Source organism: Podarcis cretensis (genome assembly GCF_951804945.1).
Source record: "Podarcis cretensis genome assembly, chromosome: 4".
Classification (NCBI taxonomy): domain Eukaryota; kingdom Metazoa; phylum Chordata; class Lepidosauria; order Squamata; family Lacertidae; genus Podarcis; species Podarcis cretensis.
The window spans coordinates 20772448-20800129 of record NC_137173.1 but is presented as its reverse complement, the minus strand read 5'-3'; the positions used below and the strand labels follow the sequence as shown (position 1 = coordinate 20800129).

At 41.2% G+C, this 27682-nt stretch overlaps 1 protein-coding gene across 2 annotated transcripts in view; it reads right to left on the bottom strand.

The window, feature by feature from the left end:
- Positions 1-27682, bottom strand: part of DYNC2H1 (dynein cytoplasmic 2 heavy chain 1) — a 153275-nt gene that overhangs the window by 79466 nt on the left and 46127 nt on the right. Inside the window, exons 43-64 of one of the 2 annotated variants that reach the window (XM_079973223.1) lie at positions 26445-26704; positions 25366-25612; positions 23843-23994; positions 22050-22194; positions 21299-21401; positions 20124-20291; positions 19882-20012; positions 17790-18038; positions 16856-16964; positions 15991-16104; positions 15500-15642; positions 14358-14436; positions 12404-12558; positions 12117-12254; positions 10701-10814; positions 8900-9060; positions 8133-8256; positions 7417-7538; positions 3107-3193; positions 2454-2580; positions 762-903; positions 137-246 (exon numbers count right to left, since the gene is read on the bottom strand). In XM_079973223.1, the coding sequence (XP_079829349.1) occupies positions 137-246; positions 762-903; positions 2454-2580; positions 3107-3193; positions 7417-7538; positions 8133-8256; positions 8900-9060; positions 10701-10814; positions 12117-12254; positions 12404-12558; positions 14358-14436; positions 15500-15642; positions 15991-16104; positions 16856-16964; positions 17790-18038; positions 19882-20012; positions 20124-20291; positions 21299-21401; positions 22050-22194; positions 23843-23994; positions 25366-25612; positions 26445-26704 (3180 nt within the window). The remainder of the gene's footprint in view (positions 1-136; positions 247-761; positions 904-2453; positions 2581-3106; positions 3194-7416; positions 7539-8132; positions 8257-8899; positions 9061-10700; positions 10815-12116; positions 12255-12403; positions 12559-14357; positions 14437-15499; positions 15643-15990; positions 16105-16855; positions 16965-17789; positions 18039-19881; positions 20013-20123; positions 20292-21298; positions 21402-22049; positions 22195-23842; positions 23995-25365; positions 25613-26444; positions 26705-27682) is intronic. The other variant, XM_079973224.1, reaches the window with a different exon arrangement.

The window sequence follows — 27682 nt, the reverse complement described above, 5'->3', positions numbered from 1 at the left end:
CAACCTCATTCTTCACTTGCACCCCCTAGACAGCCAGGTTGTAGCCTTCCCCACTGCACACACTATCTCAGTACGAGAGTACTATCATGCTACACAGGCAGTGCCTCCAAAAGAATAAAAAAGCAATACAATTTACCTGTAAAATCACAAGGGCATTTTCTATTGACAGATCATCCGAGGGCAACCCTTCACTTTTCCAAATCAATTGCTCGCTCTCTGTGCTCAGGAATCGCCTAAGATCAAATTCTAACAAACAGAAGACGTTTCTTTTAATTCCATTAAATTTGCTAGAGCATTTTATGTTTGTATGGCTTCTCACCATTTGGATGAGCATCTAGGACGTATTAAATTGTGCTTACCTCCCCATATCTCTGTGTTATTTCATAAAGGGGCCTCATAAATAAAATAAATAAATTGATCACTGAGAGCGGGTTGGGGGGACAACCCCTTATGTAGAGCACATAACTTGCTTTCATTGGATTGTAAAGAACAATTCGCACACAAAAGTCAAAACAGATTGTCTGTTTCTAAGCAGAGAGTAGCTGATATTATTTTGTTCAAGTTCTATTTGAAGAGGTTTCAGGAGTCCCTCCCCCCCTTCCCTTGATGTAGAGGTGTATGACTATGTTTGAGTAAAGGAGTTACAACTCTGGCTTCCCAGTACAACACTACTGACTAATCAATTTTCAATAGCACATAATTATACCTTATACTGATTAATATTTTATTTATTTTCATATCAAAGATATAGCAATACCTACTTTCCAGATTAGCTGATTTTGTCCATGAATCCAAACTTGCTTTTCTTTGATCTTCAGGCGCAGCAGAAAGATAAGTAATGAATGCAGCAGACAGTTGAGCTCTCATTGGCAGTGTGCTCAATTCATCTGCTATCTCTGAAACCTGAAAATAGATTTCCAACACGATATTGTATTTCTCTGTGTACTTAAGTGAATTTTTTTACATGAGTAGAGCAGTCTTATTAAATACTAATATAGCCACACTAGTAACTTTGTCAGCCTTGAATAATTTTCAGGGTCACAAGACAGACAACATGTAGAAATGCATACTGGACCCATCGCACTTCTCGTTCACTCCATCTTCACATGCAACGACTTCAGCTTAAATGCCTGTGAAAATACTGCAGGCAAGTATAGGCTAGGCATAGTTTCTTCACTATCATGTGCAAAAGCTTTTATAGAAGGAATTTTTTTTATGTTCTCTAGTGAATCTCCAGGGGACGTGGGTGGCGCTGTGGGTTAAACCACAGAGCCTAGGACTTGCTGATCAGAAGGTTGGCAGTTCAAATCCCCATGACAGGGTGAGCTCCCATTGCTCTGTCCCTGCTCCTGCCAACCTAGCAGTTCGAAAGCACGTCAAAGGGCAAGTAGATAAATAGGTACCGCTCCAGCGGGAAGGTAAACGGTGTTTCCGTGCGCTGCTCTGGTTAGCCAGAAGCGGCTTAGTCATGCTGGCCATATGACCCGGAAGCTCTACGCTGGCTCCCTCGGCCAATAAAGTGAGATGAGCGCCGCAACCCCAGAGTCGGTCACGACTGGACCTAACGGTCAGGGGTCCCTTTACCTTTACCTTTACCTAGTGAAACTCCACTGAGCACAGAACATCACTGGGAATTGGGGAAAGCATGGTAGATAACTGTGTGAGCTGAACCTTGTGTTAGACAAGTTCCAAGTAATTGTAAAATGAGAGAACTGTGCTACCAAAACCTTTGAAAATAGCCCCAAAACTGAGGTAAGGCCAAGAAGTAACATCCCAAAGTGGTACCATTGGATACTGTAGATGAAGTGGAGGTCCTTTCTATGGAATAGGTGAACTGGAAAATAAAAGTATGCCTCTCAAAGTCAGTTCAGGGCCTTTAAATAGTTTTTAATACTTAAGGCAATCAAACCTAGCATCAGAGATGGTCCACAGCCCACAGAAGACAATAAATACATTGTTCATGTTGCCTGCTATTGAAGGCACCTATTGCCTTCACTAGAAGAGGGATGTGTGAAATGAAGCTATGCTTATTCAACAGTAAGGAACCCCAGATTAATTGCTAAGAAACCAAAATCAGAAGAACTAAAAATGAAAGTAAGAGGTGAATGCCAAGCAATATGCAACAGTAAAATAATACCACACAATTACTCTACTATAGAACGTCATACCGTACAGAATAAAAATTAAAATAATAAAAAATTGTCCAGTAGCACCTTATAGACCAAGTAAGTTTGTTCTGGTACAAGCTTCCGTGTGCATGTGCACTTCTTCAGATACACATGAAAAGCATGCACACGAAAGCTTATACCAGAACAAACTTACTTGGCCTATAAGGTGCTACTGGACAATTTTTTATTTTTTTTATTTTGACTGCATCAGACCAACACGGCTATCTGCCTGAATCTAGTTTGAAGAAGAAAAGGCATATTTTTATTGAAGCTTCAGCAACCAACCTGTGAGTTCCATCTCTTATGCTCCCTATCAAGTTGTTTGATCAATATTTCTGCAGCTTTCACTGTCTCTTGTGCTTTAGCAACTTCTGCTTCCAGCTTAGCTGCCTCACTTGTTCTGGCCTGGAACCTGTGGACCAACTGAACTGTTAAGACTTAAGGAACAAAAGAATGCGTTTCAACATAAAGCCTTTTTTAATTTCAAAAAGATAGCAATGGTCACTTTTTGTAAAACATGTCAAGGCAATTTAACAATGAAAAAACATCAACAAGAATGTACATAATAATAATTTAAGTCCAATACAGATACGGACAGGTGGAGAAATTTCCACTTAAAAGGCCTATTGGAAAACAAGTCTTCAACAGGTGCTGAAAAGATAAAAGATAGGACCTGTCTGGTATGTAACAGCAGAGATTTGAAAGAGTAGGTGCCACTCCACTAAATGCCTGATTGCTACATCTTCTGGAGGAATCCTGATGGAATTGTGCCTGCAGGAGGCCCTCTTCTATAGATTGCTTTGTTTGGTTGAGATATATATTTGGTGAGATTATTTTTTAGGTATTCTTGTCCCAATAGATGGGACATAATTAAAAGTTCTAATCAATTAATTAAAAATTAATTAAAAATGTAAAGTGTTTGGATGAAAAATACATACCTATCTCTTAATTCTGCAACCCTTTCACCAACAGAATTAACCAAATCTTCTAGCTTCTTTTTTCTGTCTTCTGTTTTCCGAAGATTACTGAAATATATTAAGAATGATAATTGAGATCCTTACCAATCAACACAACACGCAAAAGTGTAGGCATCTTTCAAAGATGGATGTTTCCAATGTTTGGGATCTGTAGCATATGAATTTAACCCTGCTGTGTGGGAATCTCTTGGGCTGCAGATGGGATATGCCACATAGACAAAACGTAAGCAAGAAGGAACCCTCAAGTCCTGGTTTTCTCCACCTGCATCAATCTCTACCTCGGTGGCAATACCAGGCCTAAGAGATCTCAACATGGCAGCAAGATCCCCAGCGAAGCTAACAGGTGGTTGGCCAGAAAGATGCAGGCAACGTAGGTGAGACCAAGGCCATGGCAGGACTAGTCTCCCAAATTAAGAAAGAATTAGCACAAGACTGGGCAAAGGCTTTAGGTCACAGCGGTTCTCAACCTGTGGGTCCCCATATGTTGTTGGACTACAACTCCCATCATCCCTGAGCTCTGGCCTTGCTAGCTAGGGGTGATGGGAGTTGTAGTTCAACAACATCATTGAGAAAGACTGCTTTAGGAGAAGAAATCTCCCAACCAACTAGCCTCCAATCCACTTCTTCTCCTTTCTTATCCAGGGATCTCAAACCATGCCAGATCACAATAGATCTAATGGGCCCACGACACTATGCAAGCTTACTTGAAAGTAAGTCTCAGAATGACACTTGCAGTATGCACAGAATTGCAGCCTTGGACTAATGAGATACCTATTATATCTAATTGGATTAACACGTTAACGAAATATTTTCCTAGTGCCAACAACTGTTGGTACAGACCAAGACTAGACAACAAACAGTGCAAAAAGCATGTTTGATTCCAAACTCTATTTCATAGGGACGCGGAATTTATTTTTCAGACTTGAGTCAAACTCTTCTTCCATCAGATTAGTCCCATGCTTCAAATGTAAAACTAAACTAAACCATGCCTTGATCCCAGGTTAACGCAGCAGGAGGACCAGGGAAAGAGAACTGTGACCGTGGTCTTCACTTCAGGAACCCAAACATTGGTTTCATATTACTTTCATATTACTGTCGAGGAATTAATAATAATAATAATAATAATAATAATAATAATAATAATAATTTATTATTTATACCCCGCCCATCTGGCTGGGCCTCCCCAGCCACTCTGGGCGGCTTCCATAGAAAGCAAAAATACAATAAAATATCACACGTTAAAAACTTCCCTGAACAGGGCTGCCTTAAGATGTCTTCTGAATGTCAGGTAGTTGTTAATCGCTTTGACATCTGCTGGAAGGGTGTTCCACAGGGCGGGCGCCACTACCGAGAAGGCCCTCTGCCTGGTTCCCTGTAGCTTTACTTCTCGCAATGAGGGAACCGCCAGAAGGCCCTCGGCGCTAGACCTCAGCGTCCGGGCAGAATGATGGGGGTGGAGACGCTCCTTCAGGTATACTGGACCGAGGCCGTTTAGGGCTTTAAAGGTCAGCACCAACACTTTGAATTGTGCTCGGAAACGTACTGGGAGCCAATGTAGGTCTTTCAAGACCGGTGTTATATGGTCTCGGCGGCCGCCCCCAGTCACCAGTCTAGCTGCCGCATTCTGGATTAGTTGTAGTTTCCGAGTCACCTTCAAAGGTAGCCCCACGGAGAGCGCATTGCAATAGGCCAAGCGGGAGATAACCAGAGCATGCACCACTCTGGCGAGACAGTCCACAGGCAGATAGGGTCTCAGCCTACGTACCAGATGGAGCTGTTAAACAGCTGCCCTGGACACAGATTTGACCTGTGCCTCCATGGACAGTTGTGAGTCCAAAATGACTCCCAGGCTGCGCACCTGGTCCTTCAGGGGCACAGTTACCCCATTCAGGACCAGGGAATCCTCCACACCTGCCCGCCTCCTGTCCCCCAAAAACAGCACTTCTGTCTTGTCAGGATTCAACCTCAATCTGTTAGCCGCCATCCATCCTCCAACCGCCTCCAGACACTCACACAGGACCTCCACCGCCTTCACTGGTTCTGATTTAAAAGAGAGGTAGAGCTGGGTATCATCCGCATACTGATGAACACCCAGCCCAAACCTCCTGATGATCTCTCCCAGCGGCTGCATGTAAATGTTGAAAAGCATGGGGGAGAGGACAGAACCCTGAGGCACCCCACAAGTGAGAGCCCAGGGGTCTGAACACTCATCCCCCACCACCACTTTCTGAACAAGGCCCAGGAGGAAGGAGCGGAACCACTGTATGACAGTGCCCCTAGCTCCCAGCCCCTCAAGACGGTCCAGAAGGATGTTATGGTCGATGGTATCAAACGCCGCTGAGAGATCCAGCAGAACTAGGAAACAGCTCTCACCTTTGTCCCTAGCCCGCCGGAGATCATCAACCAGTGCGACCAAGGCAGTTTCAGTCCCATGATGAGGCCTGAATCCCGACTGGAAGGGATCCAAATGGTCCACTTCTTCCAGGCGTGCCTGGAGTTGTTCGGCCACCGCTCGCTCAATCACCTTGCCCAAGAATGGAAGATTTGAAACTGGGCGATAGTTGGCCATCGTGGCCGCATCTAAAGATGGTTTTTTAAGAAGCGGTTTAATAACCGCCTCTTTCAGCGGGTCTGAGAAGGCTCCCTCACGGAGGGAAGCATTCACCACCCCACGAAGCCCATCGCCCAGTCCTTCCCGGCTAGCTTTTATAAGCCAGGATGGGCAAGGATCCAGGAGACAGGTGGTTGGCTTCACTCGTCCAAGCAGCCTGTCCACATCCTCGGAGGTAACAGATTGGAATTGATCCCACTCAACTTGACTAGACAGAACTCTAACACTCTCCCGCCCCAGCCCTGCTCCCACGGTGGAGTCTACTTCTTCCCGAATCTGAGCGATTTTATCTGCAAAAAACTTTGCAAAATCATTGCAGGAGAACATGTGGCCCGTACTGGGCCCCGATGTTGCAGGTGGTTCCACTAAATTGTGAACCACCTGAAAAAGTCTCCTGCTGCTGTTTTCTGCAGATGCAATAGAGGCGGTGAAGAAATTCTTCTTCGCCGTCGCTATCGCCACTTGGTAGGCTCGACGTTGAGCTCTAACCAGTGTCCGGTCAGATTCGGAATGAGTTATCCGCCACCGGCGCTCTAGCCGTCTCAACGATTGTTTCATTGCCCTCAGATCCGTGGAAAACCACGGGGCTGTCCGGGCACCATGCAATCGGAGAGGGCGCTTCGGAGCCAAACAGTCAATAGTCCTGGTTAACTCCACATTCCAGCGGGCCACCAGGGAATCGGCTGAAAGGCCATCAACATGGGATAAAGCATCCCCTACCACTCTCTGGAAACCATTTGGATCCATTAAGTGGCGGGGGCGGACCATCCGAATTGGTCCCACCTCCCTGCAGAGGGGATGGGTCGCAGAGAAGTCCAGTTGCACCAGGAAGTGATCTGACCATGGCACTTCTTTCGTTTCGCTTTTACTTAGTGTCAGATCACCAACATCCATAGAGGTAAACACCAGGTCCAAGGCATGTCCGCGACTATGGGTTGGGCCAGACTTATTCAGGGACAGCCCCATGGAGGCCATGCTTTCCACGAAGTCCCGAGCAGCCCCTTGTAAGGTCGTGTCGGCATGGATGTTAAAATCCCCTAGGACGACCAAGCTAGGTGTCTGCAGGAGAACATCCGCCACAACCTGAAGCAGCTCGGGCAGGGAATCCTTGGTGCAGCGGGGAGGTCGGTACACCAAAAGGAATCCTGTACTGCCCCTATTGCCCAACTTCCAGAACATGCACTCGGAAAACTGGGTCTTCCCAATAGGACGCCTGGTGCAAACTAATGACTTCCTAAAAATCACTGCAACCCCCCCTCCCCGCCCACATGACCTGGGTTCCTGTGCGTAAGAGAAACCTGGTGGACAAGCAGTGGCAAGGACAGGCCCATCTGCTTCATCCAACCAAGTCTCTGTTACACATGCCAGGTCAAGTCCTCCATCCATGATCAAGTCATGGATGGCAGTAGTCTTATGAATCATTGACCTGGCATTGCACAGCAGCACCTTCAGGTCATGTGGGTATCCCTTGCTGATTCTAGTATCCATCCGGTCAGGACCAGACCCGGAGGCAGGGATAGTCCTCAGACAACGACTAAACCTGCCTCCTCTGTAATGACATGGTCTGGTCTTAGCGTAACTCCTCCTCCTACCCGTGATCACTGAGATCGGTTGTCCCAGTGCATCCCCCCCAACTGTAAAAAAATGTGCATTTACTTACGCTTCAAGGCCTGCCTGTTCAGTTTCCAGAGGTTGAATTCGTTCCAGGACATAAGAATATTGAACATTGGCTTTAACCCATGCAGCTAAGGGTGCCGCTGCAGTACTGGCCCTTTTAGCATTCTGAAATATTGAAACATACTCATATTATCGTGAGAAGGCATGCATCCATTTTAACTATTTAAATACACTTCTATACTGTAAATATAATGCTTCCATCCCCACACATAAAATAAGCAATACAGAATCACTGGAAATTGTATCCTGCATTAAACCAATAACATGATTAACTTACAAAGCAGCACTGTCATTTCAATGTATAAAAATAAATAAGTTTTCCCCCCTTTCCCACCATTTCTGTAATGTTGGATGATGAGTGATTCCAAAATGTAATTCATTTAATCAGTATTTATTATTTCATTTTATAGTTCTTTTTTACTAGCTCTTTTTTTCTGCCTTCCAATGTACTAAACCACAAAAATGTTTACAGCTTCAAACTGTGTTACAATATATTTAAAAATAAATTGAAAATTGAGTAGTCAAGCATAACACTACAGAGTAATTTTATGTGTGTCTTCTGTGAAGTAAGTGTTGCTTAGTTCAATGGAATTTAGTCTCAAGGAAGTGTGTATAGGATTGCAATTTGAAGCAGAAGCAGCAAACAACCAGTTGCAAAAGCACACTGTCATAAAATTGTTAAGTACACAAAGAAATTACCTTTGGATCAAAAGATCCCTTATTTTTAGCTAGAAGTTCTTCCACACTCTCACGGATTTCCTTTGGAATATTTCGAGCATCAAAGGTTGCAATATCTTCCCTCACACCTCTTTTGGCAAGAAAACTGCAAAATATATTAAATGACTGAATACAAAGGCAGAAATGGGCACTTCATAACAGGTATCACTATGGTCTTTCTTTGGTATTCAGAACAAAATACATAATCTTTGGGAAAGATATATAACCAAGTTGTTTTTCTTAATGATATTTCCCCCTGGATTTTATTCCTAGGAGAGGTAGGCAAGCAAGAAATGGAAACGTTGACAGCTATGGCAAGGTGTCAGAGCAGCAGCAGACAGCATGATGGCAGTTACCTGGTCTCCCAATATCTAATCACTGCTGCTTCCTGGGGGGAGAGGGGGCAGGGAGGTAAGTGTGGTGCAAATGCACCAGCAGGGCCAGTCTAGCACTCCTGCCAATGTGTTTGCATTGGACTGACTTCCCCAACCCCTCTGTCCCCATAAGCAGCAGCAACTCAGCTGCTGGGAGGTCAGCTAAGTACCACCACCCTACAACACCATCCGCTAAGGCATCAGATTCTGCTTGATCTGGACTATTCCCAATCCTGATGACTTGGGTTTCAATATTTTTATTGTGATTTTATTAATGTGTATTCGTTGACGTCACTTGTAAGCAACATTGGAAGGATTTCTGTCCTGAGAGGCAGACTATATATAATGAAATGAATAAATAAAATCTTCAATTACCTCTTCATGCTCACCCATGATGTATCAAAGATGCCCATCAAGCGTAAGACACCCTCTAGTATATCTCTAATTATGTCCGGTGGCATACGCAGGGAGCGGATTTCTGACAGAGATTCTGGTTTGATATTTCCAACGGCTAGCTTAGCTTCATTAACCAGTGGCTAAAACAAGAAAAATAGGGAAATTACCAAAGTTGATTAGTTTTAACAAAACTTTAACTTCACCTTTTTAATTGCAGCTACAATGTCTCGAGAATCTCAAAGCTTAATTAAAAGCAGGTGGCAATAAGTGGGAAATATTAATGTAGGTCTTATGGTCACTGTTTATGAAAAATGGATATGCAGGGATTGGGCAGGGGGTGCAATAATAAACAATACTCCCTCTCCTGTCCAATTTCCCCACTGTGACCACTAACAAACCTTTCCACATTCTGCTATGCTCCCAACCCCACCCCTTGGTCCCTTGCTTATTAAGTGTGTTCTTTCCGTTCCTCATTTCACTGCCACAAACATGGCTAGTTTCTTCACTCCTTGTCGGGTGTGAAGCTGTTGGTTCATGCTGGGGCCAGAATTTGCATAGTTCCACAATATAGCTTAAGGGGCATAAAAAGTACCAAAAAGGGAAAGAACCAGACAGGGACCAGAACACTAGAAAATGAGGAGGCTAATAATAATAATAATAATAATAATAATAATAATAATAATAACAATAAATAAATAAATAAATAAATAAATAAATATCAAATTATTATTAAATTATCCCACCCTCCCCAGCCGAAGCCGGGCTCAGGGCAGCTAACAACAATAAAATAATACAACATTCTAGAATCATTTCATTAAAATTAATTCAACTCAGGCTAAAGTTCTATGAAGATTGCCAAAGGAGGGAGTCAGGCTGTGCCCTCACCAAAGACCTGGTGGAACAGCTCTGTCTTGCAGGCCCTGCGGAAAGATGTCAAGTCCCGCAGGGCCCTAGTCTCTTGTTACAGATAGGTAGCCGTGTTGGTCTGCCATAGTCAAAACAAAATAAAAAAATTCCTTCCAGTAGCACCTTAAAGACCAACTAAGTTAGTTCTTGGTATGAGCTTTCGTGTGCATGCATGTGTATCTGAAGAAGTGTGCATGCACACGAAAGCTCATACCAAGAACTAACTTAGTTGGTCTTTAAGGTGCTACTGGAAGGAATTTTTTTATTTTGTCTAGTCTCTTGTGACAGAGCGTTCCAAGAGAAAGCAAAGAGGAGGAAGAAAAAAAGATAATGGAAAGGACAAGCAAGGAGTCAATGAGGAGCCACAACTATGTGCCTTCCAGGCAGAGAACTTAGAAGACGTCACATGACAGCAGAGACCCCCCTCAAAAACTGATGAGAAGCAACATGATACTAGCCTGAGAGAGGCTTCTTACCCCAATACTCATCTCTTCCTAACTTCCTGCCCCTCCAATCACTCCAAGTCTTGCTGCTCTGGCAGAAAGAAAATAATCCAACTCCCATTAATTTAATGACCTATCCAGCCATGCCATGGAGATTATCTCCACAGGGACCAAAGTTAGCTTTAAGAAGCTAACATGAAAATAAATGGAGATGCTCACATCCTTTTGTTTTCACTCTAGCCAGCATTCAAAGCCATTATGCACTCAAGCATGTCTTTTTCAGTACTTGTCCCCTTAAAATATACATAACTCATTCTTGATTGCACATCCAGAAAATAATGGAGCACAAATAAAAGCTCCAGGAAGCTCCATTATGTTCTTTGTGTTTTATAAACCAGGATCTAAAGCCAATAAAGTTCCACTGTTATTACCTGAACCTCTCTCAGTTCATCCTCAATTATCGTTTTTCTTTCTTCGATTTTTACAACTTCTTGCGCTATCTTTTGTTTTATTTTCTCCATTTCTGATTTCTGTTCACTTGCATCCTATAAGAAAATAGGTATTATCCACAGGAGCTATCCACAGGTGTCCCCCCCCCCCATTTCTTGGGTTTGAATACTGCACTGCAACATGAGGACTTTTACCCTTTATGGTGATTTTGTACTAGTGCACAGATCACTCTGGTGCATTGATGCAAAGGCTCACAGGATCAGATAAACACCCTGCTTCCCCTCGCCTTAAGACTCAACCCAGCCCTTATTATAGCACAGCAGCAGTCACCCACAGTTAGGTTGCGCGCGCACTCTCTCTCTCACACACACTATATATAAATACATATACTGATTGATTGAATGATTGAATGATTGATTGATTGATTGAATTTATATACCGCCCTATACCTGGAGGTCTCCGGGCAGTTCACAGAATAAAATCAAAATATAAAACCTCCTATATTTCAAGATAACAGATCTAATATTCAGAAGTCCTACAGCCCTAAGAACAATTTTATATTGGACCCAACATGTTAAATCTTGCAATGTTGACAATGGCAAGAAATTTTGCCAACGTTTTTCTCTGCCAATGGTAGCTTCTGTAGAAATCTCTTACCAGTTTCTGCTTCATGCTATTCTCTTCCTACCACCTTATCTTTATTTTTATTTATTTCAAGATATCCATGCAGACTTTTCGACAGTAGTGGACATCGAGGTAGAACGACTTCTCAACAACTTACAGGGAGGAAGAGAGCAGGCAGGCAGGCCATTGCAGTGCGTACACATCTGGGAAACCAGTCTGGCACTCTTGCCAGTGTGTTTGCACCATCTCCATCCTTTCCCTTCCTGATAAGAGCAGTAGCTCATCTGTCTGGAGGTTAAGTGAGCAATGTCACCCCAGCCCATGTCCACTGCTGTTTTTAGAAGGAAAGCACTCTCAGTGCAGCTTCCATTAAACACTTGTCAAATATACAAGAAAATTAAACCAGCAGTTAAAACACTGCAAAAAGCAGCAGAGTACTCTTATGAAATTAAAGGGAGTAATTTACAATCAACATGTTTAAAACCAGCAATATAAGCCTTTAAAAAATTCAAAACAGCACCATCATTAAAAGCAGCTTGGAATAAACGGGTTTTCAAGGCTCATTTAAAAGCCAGCACTGAAGGGGCTGCTCCCCTCTCTCCAGAGGATTCACCTTTCTTTACTAACTGCGTTCTTTTTCTCCACCTTTCTATGCCTTGTTGATTACTTCATTTAATCTTTTTGAGCATCTTTACCAGCATGCTATCAACTGGACAGTCTCCATTCTCAACCTTCCTGTAATGCGTTTGCAACTTTATGTTTATCCACATTACCTGCATAGAAACAGTAATTTCTTGGAGCGCAGCATCAGCTTCACCTTGCTTCATTTTCAGCAATATACTTTGTTCTTCAGCTTTCCTGTTCAATTCATCAACAAGAGCTTTTGCTTCGTTCAGTTTAGCTACTCCAGCCTAATTGACAAGTGGAGAGTGAAGAAATGTCATTTAGATAGTAAGAAATATACAGAAACAATACCTCCTTATTTGGACAAAAAAATCTAAGACAAACACATTGTTTTGGAAAGATAATGTAAATCCAAAGTCACCTATGTCTTATATACCTGCAAATGGCTTTGCCTTTTTATCAGTTCTGCTCTTTTGCCATTATGGATGGCACGATACATATGAAGAAAAGTTAAGTATCTTCTGGGTGTAGCTCCATAGGGTTTACATGAGTCATGGATCATCAAAAATGACTTCAGGAACTCAGAATCACCTATGAAACATGCTTAGAAAATCAGCATTTATATGTAGGCAAAAATTATACAAACACAACTATAACCAAAAACCAAATTATCTGAAGCATGGCAGAAAAGGAACTGTTGTTCTCATCTAAAAGGTGTTTCTCCTTCGATGATTTGAAGCTCTCAAGCGGGAATGAGTTCCACCTGGTGCTCAAAGGCAGAACACACAATAGTTTTGAGGAAGTAGTTGGCTCTTCTCTCCCCTCAGGAGCCAGTTCCCTTCAAGTCAAGTTACAGACAAATAACACAACAATGTCTTTTATTTTTTTCAAAATGTCTGTGTTTAACCTGAAAAGCCCAAGGGGTATGGGGTGGTAATGCAGTCAACAGCTTGACAAGGCAAGACAGAAAAACTTGGGCAATCCTCCTCAAAAGAACCTTGAGGGGACTCAAATAGCCTGGGTTGAGTGAGGTATATTACATCCTCTGTGTCATCAGAGCTGTTCCTCCATGTGCCTCTCATCTGCCAATCAATTGAGGAGAGTAATCCCCAGTCCAGTAGGCCCAGGCTTCTTTTCAACAAGCTGCTGTATAGGGTACAACATGAGCAACTATAGCCCTGCCTGAGACCTTATAGGGCAATGGAAACTGATAGCAAACAAATGTTAGTGCAGTCGTACCTTTGTTGACAAACACCTTAGCAGTCAAACGTTTTGGCTCCTGGACCCCGCAAACCCGGGAGTGAGTGTTCCGGTTTGCGAACATTCTTTTGGAAGCCGAACGTCCGGCAGGGCTTCCGATTGGCTGCATGAAGCTCCTTCTGCAGCCAATCGGAAGCCACGCCTTGGAAGTCAAACGGATTTCTGGAACGGATTCCATTCGGCATCCAAGGTACAACTGTATCCGATTGCTGGTGTAATTTGGAACAATGAGTGAAATTGCAGTAAGTGCTTGAGCCAGGTCTTGAGCAGCCTATGCCCCATCTGGATTCTGTTTAGATAAAGACCCAGCTGCAAGTGGGTGGCTAGAAACAGTGCAAAGCCAAAGGGCCTACAACATGACTCGTCTATCGTCCATTTCTCTAACAAAAGTTTGTACATGCAGGGGGAGGGGGTTATAAAGCCAAGGCTGCATCCAGCAGCACTTGGCATGAATGTGAGGTATTTGTTCAGTTGAAGGTATCAGTGGAAAGTTACAGGTTTATTCTTCTTTGATGATCACTCGTAGCAAAGTTTGTCTTCCATGAACACTGTCTTAACAGTAAGTCCGTAAGTGACTGTGGAGGCCATTTCTGGATCCACATGACCTTCCACAGTGGCAGATTAAAGTTGATTAATTTCAGTTGGTCAACTCTGAGTTGGATATAGCTGAATAGACTCATAGGATCTACTCTGGACAAAGGCAGGAAACAAACTGAAACGTAAGAGAGCTACTTCCTCAAACTATCTGTGTTTCTTGCTTTCAGACACTAGGTTGAACTAGATTCCACTTGAGGATCATCATCCATGGGAGAAGAAAATGTCATCCCAGGCATTTTCTTTTAAAAGTATTAGAGTAAATTTAAAGCTGCTAGTTTTAGTTTCTAGTATTACCCGTTTTGCCTAGAATCTTGTTTATTATGTATCTTCTGCATATACATTATTCTCTGCAGGTCACTTTTCCTACTAAAATTCTACCCAAGGTTGATAAAATCAAATTATACCATTGGTCTACTAATTTTGTATACAATGGGTCATAATTTAATGTCTAAATGTCTTCAATGTTTCTTGTTACTTACACAACAGTTTTGAAAGTAACTCTAACTGCTTAATGGAATAAGCAAATATCTCACCAGAATTCTTCTTTCTGCGTTCCTTTGGTGTTTTAGCTTTTTCTTTTTCATCTGATTCAATAAACAACATTTCAGGTATCTAAAACATGAAGATATTAATAATAATAATAATAATAATAATAATAATAATAATAATATCCTTATTGTCATTGCCCCCTCTCAGGGACAACGAAATTTACAATGAAAACATGAAGATACAAATAGTATCACTGGATATTTTTATTGCAAGTAGATATTTACCAAGGAAATATTGCATGGGTGCCACCCATTCCAAGCTTAAGAAAGAATCCTGGGTGCTCCTAGAGTGGTTAGTTCTGAGAAAATGGAGCTGAGCACAAGGAAAAGGCTTCTTAATGCCCTCCCACCAGATGTCAAAGAGAACAACAACTACCAGACTTTTAGAAGACATCTGAAGGCAGCCCTGTTTTGGGAAGCTTTTAATGTTTGATGTATTACAGTATTTTAATTTTTTTGGAAGCCGCCCAGAGTGGCTGGGGAAGCCCAGCCAGATGGGCAGGGTATAAATAATAAATTATTATTATTATTATTATTAGGCTTGGACACTTAGAGTAATCTCGAGGTTACACTGCTTCCACACCTTAGAAGCAGATGCAGAGATGAAAAAGTAGGTTTAAGTACAGTGATGTAAGTACCTCTGGTTACGTACTTAATTGGTTCCGGAGGGCCGTTCTTAACCTGAAACTGTTCTTAACCTGAAGCACCACTTTAGCTAATGGGGCCTCCCACTGCTGCCGCCGCACCGCTGCAGGATTTTTGTTCTCTTCCTGAAGCAAAGTTCTTAACCTGAAGCACTATTTCTGGGTTAGCAGAGTCTGTAATCTGAAGCCTATGTAATCCGAGATACCACTGTAGGTGTAAGCACCTACTTTTGGGTAAAAGGATGATGAGTGAAACCAGTCTAGAACCATTTAAGATGAAGTAAAGGCTACACCTACATAGAATAGTAGTCCTCTTGCTCATTCCCTGGATAGCCTGTCATTCACAATAACTGCTATCCTTCTATTTCAGTAATTAAATAAAATTGAGTAACTCTGAATATATGAATACAGAAGCAACAGCAATGAATCCTAGAGGGAATTAAATACACTGAATGGAACTTCAGTATTTCTCTCTGTGCTTACCTTTTTCATACTGTTTTCAGACCAACTCTCCATCCAGAGGACCTGACATTTCTTATGAAGGGCAGGATTACTTTCGCAATTTATTGTGAAGTTCAGATTAGTAGAATCCATAATCAACACAACATGAAGGTTCTGTTGAATTCCTAAAATGTAAACAGTGTATTTGTAAATCATAAACGTTGTGTTTAACACTTTACCTAACATTTTTATATGATATTAGGGGCTGTACACCTGCTTGCTTCTTTTACATCACAACCACAAGCTGGAGACAAACAAGTTTTGGAACCCACCTCCAGGCTACATGGATTCTGTTTTGAAAAAGTATCCAGTAGGACAGCAATTATTATGTGTTTATATAACCTAATGCATATCAAATTTTAGTAATAGATTTTTTTATCATATATACTTGTAAAATTGCCATGTCTCTCCCCAGATTCCTTTGTAATGACTCACATACATACACAAATACATACATACTGTGATTCACTTACTGTAAGTGAAATAGTTAAAAACTGGTCCTGTAAATCCATCTTGTGATGCTTGATCTTTCAGAGGAGACAGGAGTGGCTCTAATTCTTCTATTGTGTACAAGCCAGGAACCTCACCTATTTCAGGAACAGGTTTTTATAAATATCTAAAATTACTAAAATCATTTTCAGCATTCCATTTTGTGAACAATTAAATAAATGTTTTATAACTTCTTTACTTGAAAATATTTTAATTCGAACCTAAAACCAGATAAAGGAAAATACAATAATCTTACATTTTTCTCCTTTTTTAGCTGAAATTTTAAAAAATTGTACAGGAAAAGCCAATACTCTTCCATATCACTATAAAATAATCAATTAATTTACTATTTCCTCAAGAAATCCTAACTAGCTTTTTGCTTTAGGATGCAGGCTTCTTAATTCTTCTCTTATGTAAGCCACGATGATGCCAGGAAATGTCCAATTGGCCATGGTTTCCCAGTCACAGTTACCAGAAAACTATGGCAACCAGTTCCTGGAACAAGCCAAGATCTTAAATCATAGTTCAAAGTTGTTTAAGATTCTGGCTTGTTCTTAACTTAAGAGTAACCACAGTCCATATTGGTTCAGGTAACAATACAAACAACAATTAATCCACAATGGAAGCAAAACCTTCCCAAAAAAAACGTGAGGAGGAAGAAGAGAACAAAAGCCGGGGCTAGGGGGAACCCCTAGATCAATTTTTGTAACACTGAACTATTGACAAGTGATATGTCTGAAGGCAATTGTACTTTACAAGACACAACTAGAATTCAGTGCCTATTGAAATTTGCAGCAGCCATCACATCAGGCCCTATTGTAGGCCACTGACCTCTTATTGTAATCTCACCTGACGATAGTAAGCTGTTGATCATCTCAAGAAATGTGGATTGGACAAACTGATAGTCCTCAAGCAACAACACAACATGTTGAGCTTCAATTCCCGCAAGCTGCATCACCTGGAAAAATGGAATAGATTGTTTACGGGAAGATATATCAAGCTGCCAAATCAGTAGAATTGAAACATCACTAATAAATTATCTGAAATATTGAAACTAAAGTTCTCAAAATAAGATCTGTTTCACACTTCAACCCAGGATTACATAGTATTTATATTTTCATGGTATAAACAAATGCAGCGAGCCACAGACTATTTCAACACATAAGCTATAAGCATATGATTTGAGGCTAAATGTAGAGAAAGGTGCCTGGCCTCAACTATTTTACTGGAGTTTTGGGTTTATTTAGTGTGTTTAACATCACAAATCACCAAAGGTTTATTTGACGAGTTATAAAATAATTCAAAATATTTTAAAGAAAAAATAAGTTTATGATGTGAAGTTATTGAGACAGTTGATATATTTCTAATGATACTGTCCTCCTCATGGTCAGATATACACCTCAAAATAGAACAGACAAGATTCAGGAAAGAAAGAAACAAAACACAAAAGTTTGGGAGGGACAGATAACACTTTTAAAAGGTGAATGGTATTACTCCAGAAATCTTATCCAAACTAAGGCAGCTAATGGATAAACAAAAGAAACTGAAAATCCCTGAATTTCTATTCATTTATAAAGACCACTTTAAAATAATTTAAGAGGGTATATATAGCACCATCCAGTTTAGCTTGGCACATATAAATAGCACACAGCATAATGTTTCAACTCCTATAGACAACAGATTGTCCAATATGGAATCTTTCAATAGTGATCTTCCTTTATTTAAGTTTTTTGAGAAGCAAGCTTGAATAACATACAATATATATATATATATAGTAACTTACATGTTTCAAATCATTTTTGAACTGCTTCATTTCATAGCCTCTGGAAATTTTGGGTGTAATGAGAACAGCTCCATGCATGTGACTAACCAATGAAGTAACAGTTCGACGGCCCACTCCACTTTGGCCTGCTAACAGAAGCGACCCTCCAGGAAAACTCAGTACTCTGTCGATTCTAGATACATAATCAAGGACTTCTGGGAACAGCAAAATTTCTATTTCGTGGTTGTCACGCCCATAGTGAATAATGCCCTAAAGAGAAAGAAGTAATAAGTAAACAAATGCAAATGCAACATTAAATATAATGATATGCAACAGCAGAGACATAATACTGGTTTGTTCCTATGTGGCTTACTGATTCTTGAGACATACTAGCCAAAACGTAGAATTATAAAAATCCACTTTTATTCTAGAGAATAAAGGTAAAGGGAGCCCGGACCGTTAGGTCCAGTCAGGGATGACTTTGGGGTTGTGGTCTCATCTCACTTTACTGGCCGAGGGAGCCAGTGTACAGCTTCCGAGTCATGTGGCCAGCATGACTAAGCCGCTTTCTGGTGAACCAGAGCAACGCACGGATACGCCATTTACCTTCCTGCTGGAGCGGTGCCTATTTATCTACTTGCCCTTTGACGTGCTTTCGAACTGCTAGGTTGGCAGGAGCAGGGACTGAGCAACAGGAGCTCACCCCGTCGCGGGGATTTGAACCGCCGACCTTCTGATCGGCAAGCCCTAGGCTCTGTGGTTTAACACACAGCGCCACCCGCGTCCCTATTCTAGAAGATAGAAGTTTCTTAATTCATTCTTCATAGGCTTCTCACCTCAATTTGTATTGAGGGAAAAATGTGTTTATAGCTGGAAAGTTTGGGTGAGTTATAAAATCTGGTGGCCTGCTGTGAAATTATCTTGCCAGCTATACAAATGGCATCTATGTTGTTATTATAATACCAAAGCCGTGTCTAGATCTTCCTGATTAGGAATAGAAGAACAGGTGTTTCATTGATTCACGCATGTTCATCACACAATAAGCAGCAAGTAGATATGAAACCGCTATCACAGATGAAACATCACCATTAGTAGTACGTTACAACACCTCAAATGGGACCATTAGTCTTATCTGAAAGGTGCTTTTGAGTGGGCATTTGGACACCACCAAGTAGGTTGTGTTCCTCCAGTTTCTTAAAGGCAGGGAAAGATTCACACTCTTCAGGAAGCTTTTGGTCAACCCTCTCTTGGCTAAGTGTATAAGACACCTAATACTATGGTATATTATTCACACACAACAGGAGACAGTAATTTACCACACTAAGTTTGGGCCGTGCCAAGGGCATTGTGACAGGCATGGCACGGGGCTTCAGCTGGATTGGTGCGCCTGCTGGGCCCGCACCTGGCGCCCGGCTCGGCGCTGCTGCTGGTGGCACACTCGGTGGCCGCACTGGAGCAGCTGGAGGGTGAGCTGTGTGCCGCCTGCCCGGTGTTCCGCGTGCAGGGCCTGTCCGCCAACCTGAGCTCGGACAACGGGCCGCAGTGTGTGGTGAAGGCAGCCTGGGAGCTCCGTGGGGATGGGCCGATGGAGCGGCTGCTGCTTGTCAACAAAGCCAGTGAGCAGGTGGCGCCGAGACGCACTCCTGAGCGCGTGCAGAGTATGTTCCTCCTCCAGGTCCGGAGGCAGCTGTGGGACTGGCTTGCAGGGTATTTATATTTTTCAAAATATAGTCCGGTCCCCCATAAGGTCTGAGGGACAGTGGACCACCCCCTGATGAAAAGTTTGCTGACCTCTGGATTAAGAGCTTGGAAACTTGATCCTATGCATATTTACACAGAAGTAAGTCCTACAAGTAAATTTATGAGGGATAACCTTAGCTGTATAAGATGCTGCATTTAGCAGCTGTTTATAGAATAAGCAGCACTGTGTGTTTTTACAGAAGTTGGGGGACTCTTCAGAGCAAATTTTGGGGTAGTGAGAGTGCTACAAAAAGGAAGAAAGAAGGGGAAGTCGCACTGAGTGAGGGAAAGTCTGTCTGTACAAGTTAGTATTCAGTCTCATATGAATTTCTGAAATACATATATATAAATATATTGATCTGTTTTGATATACCTTTTTGATGACATCTTTTAGGTCTGCTGAGTTAAGTTTGCCAAGTGGCCTTCCATGGGATGGCAATGTTTGTCCTGGGGCCATAGTGGTTCCTAGTTCATGACGAGCTCCCCATGTTACATAGAAACTATCTGTGAAAATATAATGAAGGTGGGGTCATATTATATTCTATATAAATTTTATTTCAATGCAATAAATATTGGAAACATGAAAACAAAACCAACCATTTTATTTTATTTTACCTGCCATGCTGTCCAAAATATCTGAACCCCAATCTCCTTGAAAAACTTTCATCAAAATATTATCAAATACATGAAGTTCCTTGGATCCAACAATTTTGTCACGAAAGAGACGGCGGGCTTCATAAGCAACAATTTCCAAAACAGTATCTACCGTGTGTGTTGATGCCCCTATGAAGTATAAATTAATAATATACATTATAGAGTTCAACCCCTGAAATTCTGCATTTCAACAGAAAGTCAAAATTAATGCAGCAATATAGGTTACATACCAGAAGGAGATCATCAAGAAGCAAAGGGGGAAATAAAAATCAAGAATGAAAATGAAGGCTTCAAAACTATTCTAATTTCAAAAGTACATGGTAAAACCAGGCTCTTCATAAGCATTAAATAAAAACAATACAATGGCACTTAGTAGGAATTTTCATTTAGGTCATTGGTAGGATAGCTGTCTAAGTATAGTCACTCCTCATCTTAGCAGCAAGTAAGACAGCAAAATGGTGTGACAAATAAAAGATGTATGCTACATCATAATATTGCAGCTCATACTGTCTCTTTTTCATAATGTGAGGTAAGACTTCAGTAGATGTTGCTGCATAGGTCTCTGACTTGCAATTGAAATAAAATAATACCTGTCTATCTGTCTCTCTATCTATAAAATAAAAGCTTTGCCTTTTGCTTATTTAAACTGATATATCAATTTTTCTGCCAGGGCTAATTGCCACAGCTCGCTGTACCAAGAATTCAATGTAGAAAGTTCTGCAGTTTTTCATATTTTGGTTATCACCCAGCAATAAATGAACAAAGTAAATACTATTGGTTCCTTAGATATTAATTTCTCATTTTGCTCCTCTCAAATGGTTAAAAGAGCTACTTCTGGTGTGGCATATAGTTTGATGTGTAATGTTTGCCATTTCTGCAAATGGCAGGTTCCAAAACTTGGATACAACGGGACACGGCCACCACATATGCATATGTGACCATACTGACCGCAATGTTTACAACCTTTTATACTGTTTGCATTTATTATCTGTGCCAGACATACTGACAATAGTATTGAACCTGAAGCAGCATATGCATCAGAACAGTCTGCAGAGATTAAGAAGCAGCTTGGCAACTTCAACTCCAGCAAAAACTTAACTAGGTGCTTAGTCATAGAGTAAGTCAGAGTTACTCACCTCCTGTTAAATCATATCTGAACAATCCTAGAACCCACTGAGTAAGAATGCATGGTGTGAATAGGTAGTGGCTATGGTCATCTACTGTGAATTTTGCTCGAATCTGGAAATATAAATGATGTCAAAACTACCTCTTTTACTACAAGACTACCACTTGTTTTCAACAATATATTGTAGTAATTTCCTACATTTTCTCTACAAAATATATGTATATACATTTACATGCCTAGAAGCACAATCGTGCACAAGTTTACTTCCTACAAAATTCAACAGGACTTGCTCTCAAGTAAGTGTGCACAGGACTATAGAATTGTTTCATTAGTGAATAGCAAAATACCGGTATAACTCTTAATCTCAGGGTTGAGGGTTCGAGCCCCACGTTGCAGGGAGTTGGCCTAAATGACCCTCATAGTCCCTTCCAACTCCATGATTCTATGAATCTTGCTTCCAGATATATTGTACACAGTGCAGCTGCATTGTTCTAAAAGACACTGGGGCATTCAAATATTCACCATTATAAATATGACTACAAAGTTTAAAATCATTAAAACGTGGATACAGGTGAATCTGGTACACATACAGAAACAGTTTGTAAAGCACAGAGGAAACACAGAATGGGAGACACAATTGAATAGATTCATTTGCGCCACTAGGTATTTTGCTATTTCACCAGGATGTAGAAACTCGGAGACATAAATTCTACACTAAAGTTTATACTGTTTCATTAGAATCCAGATTAAATCATTTGTACCTGCTCATATACTTGAACCATAGATCCTGCCAACTGATGGATTTTCGCCAAAGATCCCCAAGCAGGATGATTCTTTAGGTTCTTGTGTAGAACAGGTTCTAAATATGCACTATAAATTGTTTGCAGCTGATCTCTTTCTGGATAACTAGAAATTGGAATTATAAGTATCAAACTTTCACAGTTATTTTAAATTACTTTGTATTGTTTACTTTGAACTATAACCATCAGTATGAGCCGAACAGACCAAAAATGAAATGCAGTTTGGCTTCTTTGAAGATCTTCATCCAAAAGATTGTGCCAGTAACTGGTTAAAAATGTTAATTTATAAGATCATTACATACAGTGACCATTTTGCACAAAGGTTCTGTTCCTGGACCCCGTGTACATCGGTGGAGTGCATATAAGCCTGCCCAGCCCCCGTTATGCCCTCTTCCGGGACCAAAAGGACCTGTATATCTGAAGTCTCACATCAGTTGGATAGGCACAAAATGGTTGCTGCCTGTACTATTTTTTATCCAGTAACCAAAAGATGAGTCAGAACCAGACTGCATTAGCTATGCTTTCAATTAGATTAATGCAGGACTACCTTAATATGGAAGGGACGCGGGTGGCGCTGTGGGTTAAACCACAGAGCCTAGGGCTTGCTGATCAGAAGGTCGGCGGTTTGAATCCCTGCAACGGGGTGAGCTCCCGTTGCTCGGTCCCTGCTCCTGCCAACCTAGCAGTTCGAAAGCATGTCAAAGTGCAAGTAGATAAATAGGTACCACTCTGGGGGGAAGATAAACGGCATTTCCATGAGCTGCTCTGGTTCGCCAGAAGCGGCTTAATCATGCTGGCCACATGACCCAGAAGCTGCACATCAGCTCCCTCGGCCAGTAAAGCGAGATGAGCGCCTCAACCCCAGAGTCGTCCACGACTGGACCTAATGGTCAGGGGTCCCTTTACCTTAATATGGATGATATCCAAGTTTAAGATTATATGACTTTAAGATAATGGGGAGGGTTCTACATGTTTGCACCCAAACATTCTTAGAATCTCACTTCAGACTTTCCATGCTGAGAGGGAAGGTCTGAAATTGAGCCAGCAGAGGCTTGCATGTGCAACACCGCCTGCTCCCTTCTTTAAAGAGTGGACATGTTATATGTTCACTAAAGAGAATGTATAAATGAAAATTCTATTCTCCATAAGTGTCAGACTCCGGGGAATTCTCTCCCTCCCCCGGTGGCTGCAAGGAGCAGAGAAAAACAAAGAGTTCTTACTAATGAGTTTATTCAACCATCACGGCAAGAGACAAAGAATGCAGTCTGCCTCCTGTTAATAGCGTTGCTCCTCCCACTTCCCTTCCTACCAACAGCATTTCCCCTTACGGTGGCCACCAGGGGCTAATTGTCTCCGAGTCCTTTGCTCTTGCACCCTCAATGAATGCTAAGTTCTAGGAGAAGGGGGATCAGAAATACTCTCCAGTGATAACATCAGCTGGCTGCCCCCTCCCTTCTCCCAACACCTCTCAACTCTTCTGTTCGCCTGTCTCTGAGCTGTGGCCTTCCTCAAACTACTGCTGTATTTCCTCTCCTCTGGAAGCTCCAGGGGAAGGGGAGTCGGCCTCTACCATTCCTCCTCAATCTCTCCCCCTTAACTCCAGGCCCTGACAATAAGCATACTTCTTTTCTGAGGATAATGTATGTTAAGCTATAATTTAGAGAACATAGATGTGTAGAGGAATAAAAAGAGTTCATCAATTCACAGTCAGTCTAATACATGGAAATATGAAGAATTATCAAGAAGATACTTACTCAATTGCACACAGACGGACAATAGAAGTAAACCTGGAAGTAAGTTTATGCTTTCCCAGTGTTCCCCCAGCAGACATGGAAGCCACAATCTGGATGTTTTCTAACCCCACCCATTCAAGATTTTCATCGTAAAATCCCTGATACGTCAGCACCTTGGGATAAGATAAAATTTACAGAACAGACATATATAATAAGCAGAAAAAATGTTTAATATTTGTAAGAGGCTTTTTTAAAGACTATGCAAATAGCAGTAACTATGACTATGTGGTCTAATAAAGGTTAACTCTATGCGAAATGTATATATGCACACATTTCTTCAAGGAGAAATGCTGAATTATGTAAACAAAATCTACTATGGAAAACACATAAATTTCCTTAATTCATTCATTCTGAATGTATGAAATTTCTACAGTATATGAAGGTACACATGAGGTGGTTAACACTCAAAATGGAAGGCACTTTGGGGAGAACTAGTCACTGGGAAAAGACGGAAGACATGATCTTATAAGTAAGGGATGCTACAGCAAGCCCACTGTTAGCTGAAGAGACTGCCCAAATCACTACTGATGTTATGAGCCCCATAGAGATATCTAAACAGGGCTGATCAGAGCAAGAGGAAGAATGGGTTGATTGTGAACTGAATCCTGGACAGGAGCCCAGCAACCTGGGAGGCTGATCTAGATGCTGAGAAGGGACCAAGTGGGTTGCCAGGAGAGTCCCACCTCAATGTCATCAGATGCCCCAATTGCCATAGTAGAGCTGCCTGACTCATGACACAAGGTGTAGAATTCCTCCTCATGGTGTATCTGCGAGGTTCATTATGTAGCTTTCATTGAATCTTGAAGATGCACCTCTTTACCTGGGCCTTTGGTACCTTATCTGTATCTATAGACAGAATTCAAACCCACCCTATTCTTTACACTGTAGCTTGCTTTAACTGATTTTAATATTAATATTTTAGTTATTGCAACCCTCCCACTGGAACCTTAAGGTGAATGGCTGGTAAGAAATAAAACAACACTGAATGGAAGCAATTTGAAGTAGGTTTTCTTACAGGTGAACTGTTTTCCACAATAACTGAACCAAAATGCTGCACTACAAACACTCCTGAACTTGTTATTTAAACCAAACATTATGCATCACAACTTATCTTGCTTACTCTTGTCAAGCTGCAAACTTTATTCTGCACCCATGTTTAATGGACTGCGTAATTTCCTATTTGGGGAAAGGACTAATGTCAGAATTATGACCTGAGACGGCAATGAATGAATAGATAGCCATGCAGCACACCCAGAAGCTCACCCTCCTGAACAATAAGTCTTCTGCTGACAGGCACACAAATGTATTCAGAGAAACATGCTTTTAAAAAAATACACAAGGATTTTCAAGAAACAAATATTATACCAGATATTATAGTGCAATTTCATGAAAACATCAAATGTGACTCAAAGCAGAACAGGAAGTGTGAAGCTCCTTCCTATACTAGAATTCTGAAAGCAACATTTAAACCAAATTCTATTCACCTGCTGCAGGAAAGCCACAAGTGTGCTCGTCCCCCATTTATCCGGTTTGGGCAAATTGATATCCTTTAAGTATAAAACCAGTCTTTCACAATCCTTTGGCCTGTATACGCGCCCAGTATTGGTGCTGATCACCAAGCATGTCTGGCTTAATTTTTGGAGCAGATGTCGAGATGTAGTCTGTGCGCTGCAGTGAACTGTAGCAATTTGAGTGGACCGAAGCTGGGAAAAGGCATAACGAAGCAGCATTCTGGAGGGGGGAAATGAAAAGATGCAAATACAGCACATTGGGAGAGAAACATCTAAAGTCTGTCTTAGCCATGTGAAATGAACATGCAACAACTGGAAACCAAAACATTAACCTTGGACAAGTACATGGTTTTTACATGAGTATTCATTACAGCACAGCTAGTAAGCTAAACTTTAAAATTCCTCTAATCCTTCAGGCTTCTTTGAATTTTCATTTATTTGTGAGGTTGATCTTGCACAGCACTTCATTTGGAAGCTCCTCTCTCATTTTGCTAGTTCACAATTAATCCAAATCCCACCCACAACTCACCCTCAAGGCAAAGCTCCAACCACTTTGGACTCCCTCTAGCTCAGCTAGAGTTGGTTCCTTAAATGTGAGGATAAGCACTCGGCTTGCAGAAGCAACATATCGCCTAGGACCTGGGAATAGTTGCCTAGGCGCTAGATTAGTGTGCATAGGTATTCAGAGCCATAGAAATGACTGTAGGTGTTCTCTTTGACAATAAAGAGTTAACTATCTGCCATGTGCATTCCTTTGGCTGGGGAGCACCCTTGACACCATGTGACAACCTGACACACATGGGAAACCCACAGCAACCTGCACATTATATATTAGGAATATTCTTAGTTAACCTGCAATTCAGAAGGAATGGAGCACAGGGCAGTGATGTCATGGTATAAAAAAACAGGAGGAGGAAATCCACATGCCTGGAGTAGCGGAACACATCCATCAGAGAACATGTGATTTTCAAGTAATACTGCCGTCAACATCATTTTAAGTTTTAGTAGGACTGCACTGATATCACAATTAGTATGAAAATGAAAATCCGTACCCTTTTCCACATCCTTCAGGCCCAACAAGAAGAAATGGCTGCTTACTATGAAAGCCTAGCCAAGGTTTAAAGTAATCCAAGCCTCTTTGCATATCAGGCGTTTGAATGACTGGAAGAGTCTGGACATTGCTGAAATCATCAGCAGTCAGGTTTTCGGGCTTTTTCAATTGGTATGACATTAGGCGTTCAGTATCTGGATCATAATAGGTGTCCAATGGTTTGTTGGGATTCGGTGGAGACTCACGTGCCCAAGCAAACACCTTTCAAAAATTATATTAAAACATTGTTAAATGTACTCCTAAAAATACCAAACGTAACTGCTATAAAACACATCCTTCACAAACACATCTATTTATTTATTTTGCCAGATTTTATTTAACACTTGATTGAAATAAAGCCTCAAAGCAGTTTACAAAGTGAATAAAACAATAAAATAATCAGTTAAAACAGTTAAAAACAAAACATTCTATATCTAGAACATATGTCTGGATATAGAAACTTAGATACAGAAAATAACTGTATCCTCTTTTCGTCTAGAAAATTATCTCCCAAGCTTGAATATGTCAGTTCATGCTCAGAACATAAAAAGCATGTTCCCTTCTAATGATTCTAGAGAGTTAGATCTAGACTGTTAGCCACATTTTAGTCCTATTGAAATCAATGGGACTAAAGCATGACTTAGTCTGGATCCAAAACATTGACTCGTCATTCTCCACCACATGTAACAGAAGTTTCTGCTACTCAGGGTATTATTTCATTATTATTTATTAGATTTATTAGTCTCTTTTTTTCTTTTAACAAAACTAAATGTGACTTTCAACAATAAATATTCACAGTGATGTGGCAAAATGGCTTCACCGCTGTTCTTCTGTCCAACCCCTCTATATAACTTCTCCTCCTTCTGCCTGAGAGCCAACAATAAAAAGCTTAGCTTCAAAAAAAAGTGTACTAATCTTTTTGTATTGAGACATGCAAAACTTGTACAATGCTTTATCTTCATATGCTATCTAGAAATCACTATACATTTTCCCTTATCACATTGTTTGTTATGTAAGAATTTTTGTTGCACTTCACATCTGATTTAGACTATTAGGTTTTGTTTTTGGTGGCACAACTGAGTGCCAATATAAGTTCTTGGCTTTTTTTCTTCTTCTTGAGAGATATTTTTAATCTTAAACTCTTTCTCTCCCTCTCTTCCCCTCTATGTCTACCCTGAAACTGCTAATGCTTAGAATAAT